Below are 22,739 nucleotides of genomic sequence, written 5' to 3' on the forward strand. Positions count from 1 at the left end.
CTTAACTGAGGGAACATGGACCATTAGGTCATGAACAGACTTTGTAGTCTTTGAACAGCCTGAAACAGTATGTGATACTTGATGTGCATGTACACAGGAACATTTTTCTAGAGTAATGGCACATACTTTCATCAGATTTTCAAAGGTTTCTCAAAATGCTCAAGAACCATTGTTAGATATTTAAATAACCAGAGTGTACAGTGTCCAAATATTTCAAATTTTGACACTTGTAAGATGTCTTAATTAAAACAAGCCATGAAGTTCAGCGTCACAATAACCAGAAAAGCACTTGTGAGAGTAGTTCTATGTCTTTACTTCCTAGTGGTTTACACACTCTTTAACCCATATGGCAATCTGGCTTCTGTCTCCAGTGCTCTGGAATTACTTCTGCCTGTATGATTAAGTTCCTCATTGTTAAATTCGAAAATACATTCTTTGGTATTTATTTGACCTCTTGGTGGTAATATAGTGTAAGAGCACAGACTCTGGAGCCAAACTGCCTAGGTTCAAATCTTAGCTCTATTACTTTCTAACTCTGTGACTTTGGGCAAATTACTTAACTCTCTCATGCCTCAAAGCAGAATCCTTTGTAAGGTTTATTTACATAGTGGTGTAAAGAGTACTTACTTCAAAAGCTTTGGTCAGTGTGAGAAATAAGCTCCTAACAAAGAAAGTGTTATGTAATAGTTATTATCTGGTACCTCTGATCACATCATTTTTGAAAATCACTTGAAATCTGCCTAAGTTTCATTCTGCCTTTGATGGCTCCTTATTTTCATCTCCCTACTTCAGGCTTCCTCCCTAATATATCTTTTATGCCAATATTATGATCACTTGAAACTATAAATCTGATGCCATCCTTGGCCACTACCATTAAGATGGTCTAAACTCCTCAGCATGATAGACAAGTCCCTTTATGATAGTGTACCCATCTAGTTCTCATTCCTCAAGTCTCCTCTGTTGTCTATGCTTACCCTATGGGCTAAGCTGAATCAAGCTGTTACATTTCCAAAATATGCCTCACTGTCTTTATTCATGCCTTTGCACATGCCATTGACTCTTCCTAGAATGCCCCATTCTCCTTCTCTAGAAAGTCTTCTCTTAACATACTTCTTCCCAAAATAAATTAGGTGTCCTTTCTTAATATGCCTCCAATTACCCCATACAGTATTTATCCCATTCTGTTTTAGATGCCAGTTTGGTTGATGATACATTTCATCTAGTCAGATCTTCCCACTGCCTCTTATAAAGAAAACCAGGAGCCATATTATGATATTCTTGTTCTCTAATTTTTCTGCTGCCCTGATCTTAAACCACTTTCTTCTCCCTTTGTTGACAATTACCCCACCCCTTATTTCTTAATTAGCCCAACAAGATTAGATAGAAATGTATCTACAAAGGATATATGTATATAAATTAACTAGATAACAAAACTTCACACTGAAGTGAACATTCTACAAGTATTTATTTCATTGCTGACCATTAGGTTGCAGCATGCAACTCTCAACAATGAGCTGCCCCTCTCCACTCCTATAGAAGCTCCAAATACTATGGTACCACTATGTAGGTTTTCAGCCTTTCAAAGGCTTTTAGTATTAACATCATCATTACTTCAGCAGGAGCCTTTTAGGGACTTAAAAGCACTGATTATCTATAAAAAGTAACTTCATATTTCATGCACAAAATTCCCAATTGGCAGATTTAGGTCCATAAAAGAAAGGAAAAAAATTATTCTAGTTATATAAATTATCAGGAATAAAATAGCATTTCTCCTTGCCTTGTTATAAGGAAATAATATATTTTTCCTTACCAGGAATCAGGATAGTATCTTTGATGATCCCTCAGGGTTATAAAATTGCTTACTGGTTAAAGTTTTTTGCCAAAGATATTAAGAAATAAAAAGTTCGCTCATTTTCCTGTGCAATTTAAAGAAATATTTGCAGTATGTACAGGAATTTTAAGTTATTATTTTAAGTTATTATTGCAGACCCTGGCAATAATATTTAAAAGGCCTATTTTCCCCATTAAAAGATTCTACCTCAGAAGGTAAAAGGAAATCTCCATCATCCCTGAGCAGAAAAGGAAAAAATCATGGGTACTTTAATTAGTTAATAGAAACCACTGTAAATGAGTTATCTATCTCCAGAACATTCTCAGAGAATTTACACGAACTAAAACAGGAATGAAGTGCTCTCAGAGACTTTTTCTCAGGTAAATGTATTTAGTAGTTTGAGTAGTTGATCTGCAAAAACTTTACATAGATGAATATTTTTTATTTTGAAATTTGAGAATGTCCTAAGAGGATGTCTACAGGATATGAAACTACTGGGTGCAGGAAAATTTTTTAAATGTTAGCAAATTGTGGCAAGAGGAAAACAAACAGTGGAGAAAACTGTGGTAGAGAAAGTAAAGAAGGGGCAGGAGAAAGCTGTAATTATAACCTGGGCCTTCCTTTGTTCTCATGAAGCCAGGGGCCTCTCCATATCCTATACTTGCTCTTACACTAATAACAAACCAAATGCTGCAAAATAAAAGTAATAATGACCCAAACTAATTTAAGTCTTTTGTTTAAGGAGTAAATGAGAGAAACATTTTAGCTTCTTAATCAAGGAGTGCTATAATTTCAAGGCATCTTAATATAATTCACTTACCCTAAAGCAATTGTGCAATAAGCAAATTATAAAAGGAAAACAACAAAGGTTAACTTTCTACAGGGGCCAATAGACAAGATCTGTGGAGCACAGCAATTAACCTTCACATACTGGAGTCTTGTTTAAAAGGCCATCAAAAACTCAGATCACTGAAAATCACAAATGTCACCAACAAAAGGAATGTTGATTAGAGTCAAAAACAAAAAACAAAACAAAAAAAAAAACACCTTCCCAAAGGACTGCCTTCTTTGAAGGAATTTCAGAATGTTGCTAGCACAGGTTGACTAAGTTAAATCTCATTGATGGCTCCATCAGAGAATGAGAATGCCCCAGCCAGTGCTGTTTTTAAAATGCACTGGGAGGGAAAAAACGAAATAACAATCTACTATTCCCTAATATATATGGCTTGGCACCCAGAGAAAGCCTCTGCCCCCGAAAGAGACTTTCTACATAGGGTTAAGCTTCATTAAATGAGGTGCAACCTTTCATTTTCAGGACATCTCTTTCCTTGCAAGGTCTTTAGAGGCAGAAGTTCCACTTGGATTCTAATACACATCTCTGTGAGCTCAGTTTCCTGAAAATATACACCTACTGGGTTCTAGGTTCTCCCTTACCAGTGACTGTATTCATTATTTCACAGCCACCAGAATCGGACATACACTATTAACATGATGAAAAATACAGCTACTGCTGCAGGTTTGGCATAAGTGGAACGCATGTTCAAGTACTTCGCATCCTGGCGGTATTTCTTGGACAGACTGGACAAATTGTTAGCCTTTGAATCCAATGCTGTCAAAGAGGAAAAAAGGAAAACATTAATTAGTCCCTGGAAGTATTTTGCCAAAAGTATTAAGGCATTAAAAATAACCAAAATGAGCAGCACTGCAACAACCATGAATCTTAAATCATCATTTTTATTTTAAGGCTAACATTGCATATACTAATTAACTGATGATGCTGATCAGATTATGTCTGAATTTTTGAGGCTATATAGTAAGGTGGTTAGAAGTGCAGGTTCTGGCCTCAGACTCTTTGGTTCAGATATCACCTGTACAAGTTATGTGACATTGGTCAAGTCATGTAACCTATTTAAAACCTAGTCTCTTCATCTATAATTGGGGATAATAACAGTAACTATGTCATAAAGTTGTATGTACATGAGATTGCCTGTAAAGTGAGCAACAATGCCTGAACATGATAAATTATAATAATTATTACATGTTAATAATTATTATCTTCATAATCTTCTAATGGTCTGAATCATATTCTCTTATATTTTGAAAAATGATCATGATAATCCATGTAAAACAAACTCAGATAACCAGAAAATTCAATTAACCAAACACAGTCTTAAGCTATACTTCAATGATGACTGCTAACATTTCTAAGATTCTCCACATAGTAGAGACTACTATGAAGTTAAAGCTATCAGGATTTATATTTCAATAGACATAGGAAAGCTGTAACTAAAATACAATAAGTACTACAAAAAAAAACGCAAGTAAATTAAGCTTTTTAGTATTTTCTGGCAAGTTTTTTCACCCCCAAGGACATTTGTAATGTTGTTATCTTCTTATAACAGTTAACTAAACACTTAGAGAAATAGCCAGATAGACACAAGCTAGACCATATTAAAATATAGGGCATATTTTAATAATAAACACAAACTCCATTTGACATAATAAATTCTGATCAAACTTTTCACTTCTTTAAATTTCAGAAAAAACTATTTTGCAATCCAGTTGTTTCTTCCTTAAAGAATGCTTTTGGAATATTTGGAGTTGCTTAATAGAGAATGGTTTTGATTGGGAAACATGGCGTTACTTAATAACACAGGCATGACAGCCACGTCTGAATTAGCAACTGATCACATGAGTAAGAAAAACATCTAGTCACGGAAGAAGAGTCAGGGACTGAGAAATAACCATGACAATGCACAGGGCATCTTTTTACAGAGCCTACAAGAATATACACTTCACTGGACAGGGATTTTAAATTATTGTGTTTGCTGCTATATCCTGAATGCCCAGAACAGGGCCTGGTATATAGTTAGTGCTCAATAAACATTTGCTAAATGAATCTAAATCTGCTGAGAATAACTCAGCAGAGGAACAATTATTAGACCCTATGAAACAAGTCATAGTTGAGAGAATTTATATATGAACGTTTTGAAATACAGGATAACATAAAGACAAAGCTATTGCTTGGAGAAGTCATTTAACAAATATTTATGTGACAGGCACCATGTGAAGTGCTGAGGATACAACAGTGATCAAAATATACATGATCCCTGCCTTTAAGGAATTTAGAGTCTTGCATGAGTGATACAAGAAAAATTCCTGTGCTAGTCTACTTTATCCCATATAGGAATTGCAAGTCTGTATGACAAAACCTTACACACTCACTCACTCAAAATTTGGTATTTAAAGAGTGCGAAGGTAAATGAATAACTGCTCACTACTCAAAAAAAGGTTAAAGTTTGTAGTTCATAATAAAAGAAAACTCACTTACTAATGAATATATAGCATGGCTGAATTCAAAAATACTTATTAAGGAACCTATTTGTGACCATTTCTGTGGGGGATATATAAGGAGTATGTGAAACAGATATAAAATACATAAGCACTATCTTTAAAGAGCTTACATGTCCACATTAAACACTTAGGTAATATTTAAATATCAGGTAAATATACATATACTTTTAACCTAATTTTACCTAATTACCTACACTTTTAAAATTATATAAAGGGCTGGGTGTTGTGGCTCATGCCTGTAATCCCAGCACTTTGGTAAGCTGAAGTGAGTGGATTGCTTGAGCCCTGGAGTTTGTGACCAGCTGGAACAACATGGCAAAACCCCATCTCTACTAAGAAAATACAAAAATTAGCCAGGCGTGGTGGCACATGCCTGTAGCCCCAGCTACTCAGGAGGATAAGGTGGGAAGATCGCTTGAACCCAGGAGATGGAGGTTGCAGTGAGCCAAGATCGTGCCATTGCACTCCAGCCTGGGCAACAGAACAAGACTCTGTCTCAAAAAAATATATGAAATTATATAAAAATATTTAATTATCCAAATATGTTTGCCTACTTTAATATAAATATATGAAATATATACTTATGTTATATGGAAATATATTTAATATATATTAAATACATATTTAATATGGTAAGAGGTATTTAATAAATATATTTAAGGTAAATTAGGTAAACACACATACATGTAATATGTGCTAAAACCATTATGTTACTAAGTGCTTTAGGAGTTTAAAGTACAGAAGAGATTAATGTGATACAGGCTATAAGGATCAGAGAAAGGTTCTTTAAAGAGACAGTTCTTATGGAGGTCTTACAGAACAGGTCCAGCATAAGGCAGAATAGACCACTAAGGATAGTAAAGAAGCTGGTGTGGCTACAGAAGAATGTTTGTGAACTAGAGAATGACAGACATTTGCATCTTCCTTATTTTCCATATGTAGAGCACAATGCCTTACAAATAACAAGCTCTCAATAACAATGGCTGACTGACGGAAAAATAAGTCAGACTGGATCTTATCTTGTAGTCCCAGATTTAAAAGTTTTTCAGAGAGGAATGCCTTGATGAAAATGGCATTTTATAAAGATTGATCTGGCAGCAGTAAAGTCTCCCAAAGAGGCTACTCAAAAAACCACTGCAATACATTGTTGAGTTTTCTCTCATTCATTTCCCTTAATTTATACAAGTTATATAATTTAATTAATTTTGTGAATATCTTAGAAATAATCATTGCTTCTAATATGGATGAGTCCTTTACACTGTTCCAACTCAACAAAAACTAATCATGCTAGAAAAAAAAATATATTGGGAGCATTGTAATTTTATGTACTTCTGGGACATAAATTCTTAACAGTTCTAGGTAGAATCTAATAGCATAAAAGGCACTGCAAAATAAGCTATCCTTGTCTATGGAATGAGAACCATTTCTTCATAAGACTCATTGCTTTTAGATACCTGAGAGTGCTTCTCCTCGTTGTAACACTTCTTCGATATTGGCCACCATGATCCTCTGCACATCTTGCAATTCAGTGTTGATGGAGCCTAGGTTTCTTCAAGCACGACTGTCAATGTAGAGCTTCTTGGTTTTCTGAATGAAAGTATCTAGAATGATGAAGAAAACTGACCATTTCTTTCATGGCCATCAAAGTACTGAGGTAGGAAATTGAAAGTTCTGAGTTGGCCAGGCACGGTGGCTCACACCTGTAATCCCAGCACTTTGGGAGGCCAAGGCAGGTGAATCATGAGGTCAGGAAATCGAGACCATCCTGGCTAACACAGTGAAACCCCGTCTCTACTAAAAATATAAAAAGTTAGCCAGGCGTGGCAGCACACGTCTATAATCCCAGCTACTCAGGAGGCTGAGCCAGGAGAATCACTTGAACTTGGGAGGCAGAGGTTGCAGTGAGCCGAGATCACACCACCACACTTTAGCCTGGGTGACAGAGCAAGACTCTGTCTCAAAAACAAACAAACAAAAAAACCCAAAACAGTTCTGAGTTTATTCCTGGATTTGCCACTGTCCATGGTTAACCAAACTCTTGGTTGAATATCAAAATCTAGGCTTTGATTATTTCATTTGTAAGATGTAAAGGTATAATTAGACGACCATTCAGGAGAATACCTTTAAATTAGAAGTATTTGCTATCTAAGGCTGCTATCAGAATCCTTAGAGAAATTAAGACCCACTATAGTAAGCCTTTCCTGAAAACAGAAATTTTCAAACAGTATTCTGAGGACCCTTAGGCTAAGTGTTACTTACCTCTACACATACCTTAAAAGGATGCTGGTAACACTCTAGCATTATTACAGCCTAACATGGCAAAAGGGTTCATGATCATTAAAAAGCTGAGAAACTTTACCTTATTTTCTCTAATATACATTCCCAGTTTCATTCCATTCTTAAGCCTCAGGTAAAGCAAATATGTAATAGGGAGTTTTCCAAAATACCAATATAAAACTGAACTGAAGTCTCGGCCAGGCACTGTGTCTCACATGTATAAATCCCAGCATTTTGGGAGGCCAAGATGAGTGGATCACTTGAGGCCAGGAATTCGAGACCAGCCTGGCCAACAAGGCAAAACTCCCATCTCTACCAAAAATACCGAAATTAGCTAGCTGGGCATGGCAGCGTGCACCTCTAGTCCCAGATATTCAGGAGGCTGAGGCACAAGAATCACTTGAACCTAGGAGGCAGAGGTTGCAGTTAGCCAAAATCATGCCACTGCACCCCAGCCTGGGCAATAGAGCGAGACTCTGTCTCTAAGTAAATAAATAAATAAATAAATAAATAAAAACTGAAGTCTCATCCATCTTTTGCTCATATCAGTATTTCTCAAAACTATAGGAAGAATGACTTATTATTAAAGATATTTTCAACTTTTGGCAAAAATCTTAATTTAAGTGTGCTGTACCCCTTTCATTTGCCTCTTTAGATCTCCTCTCTGCCCTCCTGCACCTTGCTTTCTGCACTGGGAAGCTGACTTGGATGAAGCACCTCAATAGACTCCTTGCTCTGTGCCAGTTAGGTTCAGGCAATGAAGAAGCCCCAACAGTAGGGAAGAAGGAGAACAGACAGTGAGTGATGTCCGGGTATTTATTCCCCTGGCTTCTTTCAGAGAAGGAAATAACCTTCTTCTGGAAGTATCCCTCTACCAAAAGTTACGCTCCTCTCAAGTTGGCCTTCTCTAGAAATTTTCTCCTTTTCAGTTTCAGAAACTGCTCCTCCCCCTTATACATTCAGTCCTAGGGATGGTAACAACCAGTATGCTACTGGTCAGAGGTTACTGTACCTTGTAATTCTCCTACAGCCTAGTCATATCTTTGTATATAATCCCTTAAGCTAATTTGGGTGTGCCATCTGTTTCCTGTATGACCCTGATACATTTGTCTTATTTTTGAGGGAGGTTTATGGGAGTATTACTGTCTATAAAAATAAAATTTGAAAAACTGGACATTATATAAAGCAGCACTTGGAGAGTATATAGTTATGAAACACTAGAGTGTTTTTCCAAAGCAAGATGACCCATTTATCTAGCAAACTTGAAACACTTCAAAAATTCTAAGCCAGTAAAACCAATTTCTCTTTTAACTAAAAATTTCAGCGATATAGCCTGATCCTACTTGTTCTCACTCCCTGTACTTACTGTACTTAGGACATTTCCTTTGATCCCTTACCATCAGATACTTTACCAGGTCTGATTAGTAATTAGTCTTTCTATAATTCTTGTACAAATACAGACACCTATGCTCACTATTCCTGAATGTAGTAAATATTATACCCCAATACCATGAGTACCAGGTATCTTCTATTTCTTTGTTATGTTTTGTTTTTTTAATTAGAGGATCTTATTCTACTAAAAGAAACAGAACATCATTCTTTCTGATTTCCCAATTCTGATCTCCATAAAATGAGCCTTATTGTGAGTGTGAGTCTGTGGACTGGGGTAAAGAAGAACTCAGCCATTATATGCCAATCAAGTAGATCTTTAGGCACAGTTCCTGTCACATGTGACTCTAAAGAAGAATCAAATCAAATAACAGAAAGGGCAAAAGGCAACAATTTCTATGGGGGAAAGATCAAAAGACTAGAGAAAATTACTTTTCAGAACAAAGCCTTAGTCACTCAAAAAGACAAAAAGAAGTGGAATGGAAAAGGAAGCAGAAGCTAAAACTTCAGCAAGTAAACATCAGGAAAAATGTATAAATATTATATCAGTGTAACAAATAGCTTCTCCATATTGTTTGCTCCCTTGATAGAGAGAAGTGAGGGGCAAAAACTTACCAAATTCAATAAAGGAATAGAGTCGGGACACAGTGGGCACCTTCTTTCCATGCTGTTCATAAATTCTGAGTGCAAATCTTCTAGGTAGGCAAAAGCCAACTTCTTAGGGAAGGCAGCTTCACATAAAACCAAATAACACACCCCCTGCTCAATAATGTAGCTGGTGAGACATAAAAAGCAAGACAAAGTTGTCTGTAAAGTAATAGCACTGACAACAGTTTAAAGCAGAATCTCTGTACCATGCAAACTTTTTAAAAAATCTAGCCTAAATACTTTGAGGCTGGCTAAATGAGAGTCAATTTAAAACCGCAAATCCTTGGAATCAGAAAGCAAACATCTTCCCATTATTAGATGTATATTCTTTTTTTGTTTGTTTTTGGTTTTTTTTTTTCTTTTTTTTTTTTTTGAGACGGAGTCTCACCTTGTCCCCTGGGCTGGAGTGCAGTGGCATTATCTCGGCTCACTGCAACCTCCGCCTCCCGGGTTCAAGCCATTCTCCTGCCTCAGCCTCCCGAGCAGCTGGGACTACAGGCGTGCGCCACTATGCCCAGCTAATTTTTGTATTTTTAGTAGAGACGGGGTTTCACCACGTTGGTTGGCCAGGATGGTCTTGATATCTTGACCTCGTGATCCGCCTGCCTCAGCCTCCCAAAGTGCTGGGATTACAGGCGTGAGCCACTGCGCCCAGCCTATTAGCTGTATATTCTAAAAGGAGTATTTAGACATATTTATTATAATTTTTCATCCAGTAGATTCTCTCTCTTTTTTTTTTTTTTGAGACAGGGCTCTTTCCATCACCCAGATTACCCAGGCTGGAGTGCAGTGGCATGATCTCAGTTACAGCAATCTCCGCCTCCCAGGTTCAGGTGATTCTCACGCCTCAGCTTCACAAATAGCTGGGATTACAGACACCCACCACCACACCCAGCTAATTTTTGTATTTTTAGTAGAGATGGGGTTTCACCATTTTGGCCAGGCTGGTCTGAAACTCGTGACCTCAATCGATCCACCCAATTCAGTCTCCCAAAGTGCTGAGATTACAGGTGTAAGCCACTGGACCCAGCCCATTACACAATTCTTCAACTAACATTTTAAACTTTTATTTTAGCTTGAGGATGTATATGTGCGGGTTTGTTACCTGGGTATATTGCATAATGCCGAGGTTTGGGGTACAAACAATCCCATCACCCAAGTACTAAGCATACTACCTAATAGTTTTTCAACCCCTGCCCCCTCCTTCCCTCCTCTTCTAGTAAGTCCTCAGTATATTTATGTCCATGAGTGCCCAATGTTTAGCTTATAAACTTATAAATGAGAATATACAGTATTTAGTTTTCTGTTCCTGCATTAATTCACTTAGGTAATGACTTCCAGCTCCATCCATGTTGCTGCAAAGGACATGATTTCATTTCTTTTTATGACTACATAGTATTCCATACTGTATATATACTACATTTTCTTCATCCAATCCACCACTAACATGTACCTAGGTTGATATCTTTGCTATTGTGAATAGTGCTGCAATGAATATGCAAGTGCATGATTTTTGGTAGAAAGATTTGTTTCCTTTTGGATATAAACCCATTAATGGGTTTGCTGGGTCTAATGGTAGTTCTGTTTTAAGTTCTTTGAAAAATCTCTAAACTGCTTTCCACAGTGGCTGAATTTACATTCCCACGAACAGTGTATAAGCAATTCCTTTTTCTCCACAGCCTCATCAGCATCTGTTGTTTTTTGACTTTTTAATAATAGCCCTGTGACTGTTGTGAGATGGTATCTTATTGTGGTTTTGATTTGCATTTCTCCAATAATTAGTGATGTGCATTTTTTCATTAGTTTGCTAGCCTCTAGTATGTTTTGAGAAATATCTGCTCATGTCTTTTGTCCATTTTTTAAATGGGGTTATTTGTTTTTTGCTTAATACTTAAGACTTTTTCTTGAAAAATTCAGAGTTGTGACTCCATCCACCCTTTGATTCTATATGGTAAACTAGCATACACATATTTAAACTCTTTCCAGCCACAAAGGAAAACACTGTAACTGGAAATTTCTGTGGATAGAAATGTAAGGTTAATGACATAATGTTTACTGGGTACAAGACTAATAAGACTCCTTAATTTACAGTCCAGGAGAACTCTGTAATCAACTGGAAACTTTTCAACAATGGAACTGACTTTCTTTTGTGATGATGAGCGCCCATGCACTCTGGAAGGGGCTATATGATTACACATCTGAGAAATTCTTAGAAAAATGTTAGGCTTAGAAAAATGTTGGTTTTCCAACTTCTTTTTAGCCATAGTATACACACACACACATGCAAATATATATATTTATATATGGAATATGTATATATAACAAGCAAAACTTATATTCAGAAGGCCAATGTATATATCAGATAAAATCAGAGGTTCTTTAGTTTAAGTAGGAGTTTGCAAATATTTTCTCCCATTGTGCAAGTTGTCTCTTCACTGTGTTGTTTCCTTTGCTGTGCAGAAGCTTTTAGTTTAATACAGTCCCATTTGTCTACTTTCTTTTCTGCTGCCTGTGCTTCGAAGTCTTTGCCATAAAGTCTTCGCCCAGGTTCATGTCCTGAAGCATTTCTCCTATGTTTTCTTCTAGTAGTTTTATAGTTTAGGGTCTTATGCTTAAGTCTTTAATCTACTTTAAGTTGATTTTTGTATATGATGAGATAGGGATCTAGTTTCATTCATCTGATGAGGAACTAATATCCAGAACATACGAGGAACTCAAACAACTCAACAGCAAAACCAAAAATAATTCAATTAAAAAGTAGGCAAGGAACAGAATTGACATTTCTCGAAAGACATGCGAATGGCCAAGTATATGAAAAAATGCTCAACATCACTAATCTTCAGGTAAATGTAAATAAAAACCACAACGATATATTATTTCACCCCAGTTAAAATGTATATTAAAAAGACAAAAGTCAATAAATGCTGTTGAGGATGAAGAGAAAAGAGAACTTTTATACACTATGGAAAACAGTATGGAGGTTTCTCAAAAAACTAAAAACAGAACTACCATACAATCTAGCAATCCCACTGCTGGGTATTTCTCCAAAGGAAAAAAACTCATTATGTTAAAAACTTATCTGTACCCCCACGTTTACGGCAGCACCATTCATAATATCTATGGATAGATAATCAAGAGAAATGTCCATCAAGAGAACAATGGATTTTAAAAGTGTTTTTACACACACACACACACACACACACACACACCATGGAATACTATTCAGCCATAAAAAAGAATGAATTTCTATCATTAGCAGCAACATGGATAAATCTGGAGGACATTACGTTAAATAAAATCAGTCATGCACAGAAAGATAAATATGTCATGTTCTCATTCATATGTAGGAGCCAAAAAAAATTCTTGAGCTCATGGAAGTAGAGAGTAGAATTGTGGGTATTAGAAGTAGGGAAAGGTAGAGAGAAGGGGAGGATGGGCAGAGGCAAGTTAATGGATAAAAAATTACAACTGGATAGGAAGAATGAGTTCTGGTGTTCTGCAGAACTGTAGGGTGAATATGGCTAGCTATAACTTACCACGTATTTTCAAAAAGCTACAAGATTTTGAATGTTCACAACACAAAGAAATGATAAATGTTTGAGGTGATGAATATGCTAATTACTCTGATTTGATTACACATTGTATACATGTATTGAAATATCACTCTGTATCCCATAAATATGTATAATTATTACATGTCAACTGAAAATAAAAGGAAAAAATTTAAAACATAAGGAGGAGTTTAGGGGCCCAAAGCATTATATATACTCCCATCCTTGCCCTTTCCATGTGGCTCCTGAGGCATCCTAGGGCTCCATAAAGGATAAAGACTATTATATGACCTCTCAGGCCCCTTAAAATAATATTAATAATACAGCTGTCTTATTCCTTGCTTGGGCACCTGAGTTAACTGGTCTCTTTGCTTTTAGTCTACACCATCTTCTATACCATCAGTTTTATTCCCAGAGACTACAGATGACCATATTACCCTGCTTACAAACTCTAAGGGTTCCCTAATACCTACAAAATAAAATCATACTCCATGGTATTATATTTACAGCCTTTCAAAACAAGTGTAAGCAACATTCTATCATATATTTTAATAAACCAAATGGCGGACTGTTTTCCAACATGCTAGGTTCTTTACATATTTGTGGACTTCTGCTTATATTGTTTTTTCTAACCGTTAATGCTCTTTTAAATACCTGGAGAAATCCTGTTCATTTTCATATGTTCATTTCTACCATAATTTTTTCTGTGAAACTTCTTTATATATACTCCCCTCCTCTGTCCCGTTTCTTCAAACTTACCCCCTACAAATGGGAATTTGTTCCTTCCTTCTCTCTGTTCCCAAAACATTTCATTTAAATCTAATTTACAACATCTTTTCAATTAAGATATTATAGTATACTTGTTTGAGTATATGTCTCTCTCTGTACTAAGAGAACAGTGTTAAAAGGTATGGACATTAAATGCAGGACTCAGTATAAGGTCTGGCAAAGAATAAACCCTTAATAGCTCTTGGATGGAAATAAAGGATGATATGAGATTATGAATGTCCTAAAGGAATCAGGCAGAAGAAAATCTCTTCTCAATTCCATGAGAACTTTCCTAGGTCTTGGTTCTCTAAACCATGGTGAAAATGAGGATACTAGATATTAAGTGAGTGACTATTTTTGGTGTTGAAAATTAGAGTTCTAGAAAATATTTCAGATATTATAAAAATTAATACATCATAAAACATAATGTCCAACATTTTCTTAGCCAATTGCCTAGGGTTTTATTTTTGTTTTGATGTACTTTTTACTTGTCTTTTATAGGTAGAGAATTTTTGTTTTGTTTTTTAAAAGTAAACATAGCAGCTTCCTCCCTGGCCTAAGTTATCTTACTATCTAAGTCCCTAAAATAGCAAAGATTATTTAACTAATCCGTTTTTATTTTCCTCTGATGCTCTTGTACTCTTTTCCTTTTTAATCCTTCCTATTTTGTCAGCTTCAAACTTGGCATGTATTAAACATTAAATACCAATTATTTGTAGATAATTTAAAATCCAATAATGTTCCTTTGAGTCCTCTATCAGCTGTATCATTTATAACCACTGATTAAGATGCTCTTATCTTTTATAATTTTCTTTTTTCAAAATAATAATAACTAATAATTATTGACTCTTCCCATGTGTGTCAGACAAGATGCTAAGTAATACACACAGATTCCCTCACAATCCTCTCAAACCTCCTATGTTTATTTTCACTACTTTATAGAGGAAACTGAGGCTTAGAGAAGTTAGGTGAGCTGCTCAAAGTTACACTGTTAGGAAATGTTTGAGCAAGGGTACTAACCTACACATATCTGGCTCCAAGACAGTCCTAAAGCAAGAAGTTATCTATTATTGCATGATGGGCACAGCATAGACACATGTTAACAGGTTAAATTACTGTAAGCATGCTGATAAAACCAACAAGATGTCCATTTTGTAGAATTAGAGCCAGAGAAGTTGCTCCTCCCAAAAGACAACATTTTTAAGTAATCTTTACTTTTTAAAAATTATTATTTTTTATCAGGCATTCTGTTACTGTATTTCACACTTAAATAATCATAAAGAAATCAAGATTACACTCACTGAAAAGTCATGGCTCCTCCTTCCAAGGTACATCTGGTAGGGGACTGTTCATTCAACTTTCGAAAGAGTTACTTAGCCTGACTCTGATACTGTTGAAGGTCCCGGCCAGACTGAAAGAAGACATCTTCATGTAAGAATTTTCCACAAAATGCTGTATCAATTAGTGAGAAGCATCATATTATGAGGACACTCTGAATGAGGTCCTTCATTTACAGGTAAGTAAGATTCATTTTAACGGAGGAAAGACAACCTACTTTCAGAGTACAGAGGAAGACCTAACCCCTACTTCTTCAAGATGATCGCATTAGTTATTTGCTAAGAAGCAAAAGCATATACCTCAAATACACTTAAGCACTCTTAACTTTCAATCCAGTGTTCTTTCCACTATTAGGACAGTACTCTCCTCCTAACCCATTTCATTTGCAGTTATTGGCACAGAACTACACAGCATGTGCTATACTCAGGGGAATATCCTAGGAACAAGATTGGTGAATTTCATTTTTATGTTGGAATATCCAGCAGAACCTTCCACAAGTGTTACCGTTTTTAGCGTTTAAACAAAACTAAATGTGTGTACTAGTGACTGCAAATTATTATGAACACTTTGACTGCAATTACATAAAAATGACCAAGGGTAGAGACAAAGATTAGGATGTCAGATACCCTTTACTGAATAAATCTATTTGGTTCCCAAGTTTGGACAGCAAAAGTTTGAATATCGCGGGATATATGCAGACAAAAATGAAAATAATAGCATTCATATGTTATAATTACAGGTAATATTTTCCTGAACAATTTCTAACTGCTTTTACAATTATTTTTGTTAAAAAGAGGGGGCAAATCTACTGGAAAAAACAGCAGTGTCATTTCAAAAGAAGAAAACCATGCATCTCCAATCTACTAGATCCAACAGGGAAAGGAAGTGCCTGAAGAATGGGAAGCAAATAGACATTGTTTTTCCATCCACATGTGGGGTAGGGGAGCTTTCTTGCCAGCTACCCAGCTATAGTCTGAATGTTTGCTGGTATCCCCCACAAAATTCATGTTGAAATCCTAACCCCCCAAAGTGATGGTATTAAGAAGTGGGACCTTTGGGAGGTGACTAAGTCATGAGGGTAGAGCCCTCATGAATGCGATTAGTACCTTTATAAAAGAGACCACAGAGGGCTAGCTTGCTCCATCCACCATGTGAGGAAACAGCCAGAAGGTGACATCTATGAACCAGGAATAGGCCCTCAATAGTCACCAAATCTGCTGGTGCTTGATCTTCACCTTGTAGAACTAGAAAAATCAATTTCTGTCATTTATAAGCCACCCAATTTATGGTATTTTGTATAGTAACCCAGACTAGGACACTGCCATGTGATGCAAAGAAATAATCCTATTTTGGAATTATTTATTTTACATAGAAAGAATAGCCTCCCTTTGGCAGATGTTTAATAACTAAATATTTAAGTAGAAAAGTATTTATGCTAGGGTCTCCCAGGATCTGAGGTCTAACTTTGATAAAGTACAAAGTGATATCTTATAATTGTAGATAGTGTACTGCTAAGCTGATAATAAAAACAAGGAAGCAACAATAAAATGATAAAGTGGCAGATCAGCAAATGTACAATTACAGGATAATAAGATTCTAAGCAATATGTAAAAATGGTGAACTGGAAATTTCAATATGAATAAGAAGGTGAATAAGCATGAGGTGAACCAGGGGAGATAGGCAGAGTCCAGTCGAGGTATTAGTTTGTAGATTTATCTTGTTTAATACCACTGTTATGGCAATTATTTGTTTTATTGACATATATTTGTTATATATTTGAGAAATAGTTCTATATTAACATATGTATGTCTGTCTGTATGTACAGTTTTATATATTAAACAGTACTTTATAATAATTATATCAAAATTATCATATTAAACAGTACTACTAATATATGGCCAGCCAGTAAGAGTGAATACTGTCATATGCTTTTAGCCAATAAGAACTAGTGCACAATATTCTATTTTCCTAAATTTGAATGGTACTTACCAATCTTTTTGTTTCCCCAGTGCCATTCTGAAGAGATCTGAACCCATAAGAGTAGATAAAAAGCATGCAAATAATGTTGGGAATGCTACTCAAGTGCCAAGAAAGAATATCAACATAGATCGGTGATTTTCAACCTTGGCTTCACAATAGAATCATTTGGGGAAATCTCAAAAACAAAACTACTTATGCCCAGTCTCCCCTACCAAACCAATTAAGTCAGCATCTTGGAGGTGGGGCTGTGACATCGGTATTTTTTACATAACTGCAACCACAGGTGTTAAATATATGTTCTTTGCTAAAGGCAGGTGAGAATCTTAAAAGGACTAGTTGAAGAAACATGGAAAAAATTGCCACTCAGATTGGTACAAATCCTTTGACTTTACAAGAGGCACTGTAAACATTACTGTAACCTGAGAAAAAGACTAACAACTGTATCAACTATAAGAAACTGGCCAAAAGCATTCTGCAATTTCAGGAATTTGCAAACAGCAATGTAAAGACTGCCAATATACAACACTGGGGATGTATTTATAGGGATTATGGTATGCCAACCAACACCTTACCATGCTGGTTCAGTTAGCATTACCATCCTTGAGAACACAATGCTAGCACAATCTTCATGGTTAAATAATAATCTTTCTGGCATATTCATACAATGGAATACTATGCAGCCATTAAAACAATGCTGTATAGAGTTTAATGATATGAGAAAATATTCATTAAACACTGTTAAGTGGAAAAAATTAGGTGAAACAGTCTTACGGTATTAGCTATTATTTAATGTTATACACACATACATATGTTTAAGGTCATCCACCAAAATGGATATAATTTGAGTACAGATTATAGTTAATGAACACTGTTAACATTTTGGTCATTTTGCTTTTATGTATTTACTGAACTTTCTATAATATGCACAAATTAATTTTGTAATGTGAAAAATCATTCATTCATTACATATTTGCATCCAGTGTATCAATTATGTGCAATTCTGATCTGTGAACCTTTAAGAAAGGCAAGATGAGGCTGGGTATGGGGGTTCACGCCTGTAATCCCAGTACTTTGCGAGGCCAAGGCAGGTGGATCATGAGGTCAGGAGTTCAAGATCAGACTGGCCAAGATGCTGAAACCCCATCTCAACTAAAAATACAAAAATTAGCCAGGTAGGGTTGCAGGTGCCTGTAATCCCAGCTACTCGGGAGGCTGAAGCAGGAGAATCATTTGAACCTGGGGACCAGAGGTTGCAGTAAGCTGAGATCACACCACTGCACTCTAGCCTGGGCAACAGAGTGAGACTCCATCTCAAAAAAAAAAAAAAAAAAAAAAAAGAAGAAGAAAGGCAAGATGGAATTAGAAAAGATTCTTCAGAAATGATCAAATGAAATTATTAAGTGTTCACTTTCTGCCAGCCACTGTTCTGAACACTTTATTTAACTCGTTTATTCTTCATGAGGTGATTAGAATTATTATGTCAATTTTTTACTTGAGAAGTCAAACTTTTTAGCCTCTAAGCTAAAAAGGGAGGAACTAGGATCTGAATGCAGGCAATCTGGCCCTGGAGCCCCTACTCCTAAGCATTATGCTACCCTAACTCTATAATTGAAATTGTTTCAATAGTAGATCCACCTTTTAGGTGAAGTCTTACTATGTAATTCTAACTCATTGGAAATGCTCAAGAAACCATGGGGCAGCTCCGATCTAGATCTCACAAAACAACCTAACCACTGTTTTACATACTGACCTTTAGTTTGCTTTCAAGATCAAAGTCACAAAGGGCCCACAGTTAGCCAGTCCACCTAAAAATATTTAGATATCCTCATTCTGTTTTCTACTTCATCTAGAAAAGATTAATGAAATTTGTATATGATATAATTATGAGATATCTATTAGTAATCCAATAATGCAGTGGATCAGAATAACTGGAAAAACTGTGAAACAAATTTGAGGTTATCCAACAGCAAATGTAGGATTTGGATCTATATATTACAAAAGATAGAAGGTAGTAACTTGACACACAACCACAATACTTTTCGTTGCTGTCACCTAAGACTGCTGAACAACTAGTTGTATCAATAACAACTTTTGCCTTCATAGCTCTTATCATTTTCATAGCTGAGTTCAGTGGGTATCAATACCCACTGAACTCAGCTGGTCAAAGACCAGCAGCAGCAAGAACCAACCACTCTCCTCTAAAAGCAGTTACAGTAAGTGGATTAATCAACCCTCAGTGATTGGGAGCGTGAGACAATTTAACTGTATAACATGTTATCTATCTGCTTTCTTGGAGCTTCCTGCTGCCTATGTGGTGAGATCTAACACTTTCTTCAAGTCTGGACTGCCCTTCACGATGCCAGAGGAAAATGAAAGAAAATACAATAATTTTGAGGCAGAACAGAAAGGTAGATAAAGAAATTGCAAAAATCCTAAAAGGAGAAACATGCCATAAAAGGAATGAGGAAAAAAGATAAACAGGGTATCAGTTAGGGAGTCCACATTTGAGAAGAAAAGCTCATCTCTCTTCCTGCCCTAAGTCTAAATTTTCAGTTAAACACAGAGGAAACACCCTGTATAAAATACTCTGTCTACATTATTTTGTAAATTTTACTCTCTATTGTATTATCTGAATAACTGTCCATCTTCGGTAATATGGCAGCTTGTACAGGCACCTAGTAAATACCTAAAATATGATATCTATTATCAGTGTAAATACTGAAAGTACACTGATAAGAAAACAAAAACATACAAAAATGAAAATACATTGAATTATCTGGCCTGGATAATTAAGGTGATTAAATATAAAACTGTTTGGTTGAGATATCTGTTTATTAAAAAGTTATTCCTGGACTCCTAAGAGGTAAGACATCATTAAAAGGCCTTAGAACAAGGCACTAAAGTACAGTGGTTATTAAGTTTTTGTCTGAGTCGACAAAAACTTAATAAAAACCACTGGGTCTCAATTGGGGTGATTTTGCCCCCATGAGACATTTAGCAATGTCTAGAAATATTTTTGTCATCATACAAACAAACAAAGTGGGGAAGGGTAGTGGTACTACTGGCATCTAGAGGGTAGAGGCCAGGAATATTGCTGGACCTCCTACACAATATACAGAACAGTCCCCAAAAACAAATAATTATCCATCCCCAAATGTCAACAGTGCCAAGGGGAAAAACCCTGATGAAAAATTTCATTATGCCACTTATTAGCTGTGAATTTAGGCAAGTGATCTATCCTCTCTAAGCCTCAGAGCTTCTTTATCTATTATTGGAGATTTTAATAGTACCTGTTCTAATATGGTAGTATGAGGATTAAATAAAAAAATGAACTTAATAGGCTTAGCACAGTGTTTGGTATGTAGTAGGCGCTTTTATAAATGTTCTGTATACTATGAAAATAGTAAAAGTAAGCCTAAGATTCAGATCTTTACAGACATTAAAAGTTTAGGCAAACTTTATTATTCAAAGTCAAAATTCCTAAAGGAAAATACTATGGCACTACAATCACAAAAATATTTGTGTGTAAAATTTCTTTCCTTGTCAATTAAACAAAGCATCCCATCTTGATAAACCAATATGAAATCAATACCAAATTTATAATTAAAAAACAATAAATCAATTAATTTTTCAATAAAGTATCATGGCAGAGAGTAGGGGCCACTAATATTAAGGAGACTTTCAAGTTCACTTTGTATTCTTTGCCAACACTGGAATTCAATGCAATAATTTAAAAATTGACCAGATTCCATCCCCCCTACCCCCAACACACAGCCACCCACTGTAGGAAAACTGTTTTTTAGTCAAACTACACATCCTTCAAGGATATTTCCCTGCACTATCTACTTTGTTCAAATCATATTCCTAGGTTCATTTGAACAATTACACTCCTTCTGCAGGATGGTCCTAGAGTATTCCTGAAAAACATTTCACATTAGCAAATTGGGGTATGTTAAATTGTTCATGGTTTATTTCAAAGATTAGACTTTGTTTTTATGTAATGAATAGAATACATTTCACTTAGCATGACCTGCAACTTTATTATCTGTATCACCACTCTCCTAAAAGTGAAAGTAACTATATTTCCAAATCAAACCTAAAAAGGCATATAACCAAATAGAATAGTTCCTTACTACTGGATCCTACTGTTACCTTAGTGTCATACCTTCTGGGAAGACTTTCCTGATTTCCTAAAACCAACTTAGATATATTTTCCATGTTCAAGCACAAAATCCTCTTCCTTCTCCTTAGCAGTTAAACTACATTTTAATAGTTCGTTGGTTATCTGATTTTTCCACTAGACTGTAAGCTCCACAAAGGTAGAGACTGTGTACTCTAACTCCCTGCATTAACACTATGCCTGGCACATTTGATGTGCTCAGTAAAAATTTTTTGCATTAATATATGAATGAAAAGTCCAACAGAAGAAATGTGCAAACTATTTTTTCAATATCTCATCTTTTTTTAAGGCTCAAGGTTTTACTTAGACTGTATGGAAAAGTAAAATAAAATTGATCACTTTAAACAAATTATATAAATTCCATTCTCAGCTTTGTCTTCAGAACCTCCCAAGCTTGCTCCAGAAACTTGTCTTACTTCAGAAATTTCCACTGTGTTTCTAAAACACAAAACAGCTTTCTTTTAAGACATCTGGAGTTAGTGCTGTTTTTAATCAATTCAGTATACTTTTGAGCACCTACTAGCATAAAGCAGCTATTGTAAAAGGTATGGATAACAAAGAGATGATTAAGACCCGTCGTTTGCCCGCTAGGAAACTCAAGTTATTGAAAGACAAAGAAAAAAATAAGTTACAATGTACTGCAGGAATGTGGTACGGCGTATTGGAGAAGGTGGGAACTGGGGATAATCCTGAAAGAATGTGATGTACTGAACTTTAACAGGTGCTTTTATGTGGCAATATTACCTCACCCACTTTCAAAAGATGTCAGCAAGCTAGGTCAAGGATCAGGTGCTACGTTATAGAGTTGAAGAACTTGGCTGACTTTTTCCCAGGATTTATCCATCAGCAGTCCTATTAGCAGCAGAAAATTAGAAATCCTGAATTTTAACAAAGTCCCTAAAGAGCCAAAGAACACTGGGTGATCACAATCAACCAAAGCTACCACTTCTCCAGAGCGTTTTTCTAAAGAGAAACAGCTAACACAAAAAACTTAACTCCTCCTTCAGGAAAGATTTCCTCTTGCCGGTAGTCTCTCCTACACCAAAAGATAAAAGCGCACTTCAGAGAGGTCGGGAGTGCCCGGGAAGTCACAAAGGTCTCCCGGTCCTAGGAAGGAATCCGATGCTGAGGGCAAAGCGCGCTGACAGAGACTTGGGGTCGCGGGTCGTGAGTAAGCAGCTCACCTGTTCGTCCTCCTGCATCGAGGCGGCCAGCGGGAGCCCGTCCGCCACTCGGGCGATCATTGTTAGCAACACCATCTTCACAAACTACAGGGATCCAACACTGGCCCGGAAGGCCCTTGGCGCCGTCCTCACTTCCTCCGCCGCGACAACAGTTATACCCTATGTCTCAGTTACCGGAGATCCAGGGCTTGCGTCTCCGCTTCCCGCTGAGGTGGCCGGAAACAGCGCAAGAGCTTTCC

At 36.2% G+C, this 22,739-nt stretch overlaps 1 protein-coding gene across 1 annotated transcript; it reads right to left on the reverse strand.

The window, feature by feature from the left end:
* Positions 1-1,446: 1,446 nt before the first annotated feature.
* Positions 1,447-22,739, reverse strand: SEC22B (SEC22 homolog B, vesicle trafficking protein). Its single transcript, XM_034929462.3, is given in 6 exon segments — positions 1,447-3,440; positions 6,640-6,786; positions 9,467-9,526; positions 9,529-9,626; positions 15,120-15,229; positions 22,501-22,739. Coding segments are annotated over 6 exon segments (645 nt in total). The 5' UTR covers positions 22,576-22,739; the 3' UTR covers positions 1,447-3,285.

The sequence above is a fragment of the Pan paniscus genome, chromosome 1 (genome assembly GCF_029289425.2).
Source record: "Pan paniscus chromosome 1, NHGRI_mPanPan1-v2.0_pri, whole genome shotgun sequence".
Taxonomy (NCBI): Eukaryota; Metazoa; Chordata; class Mammalia; order Primates; family Hominidae; genus Pan; species Pan paniscus.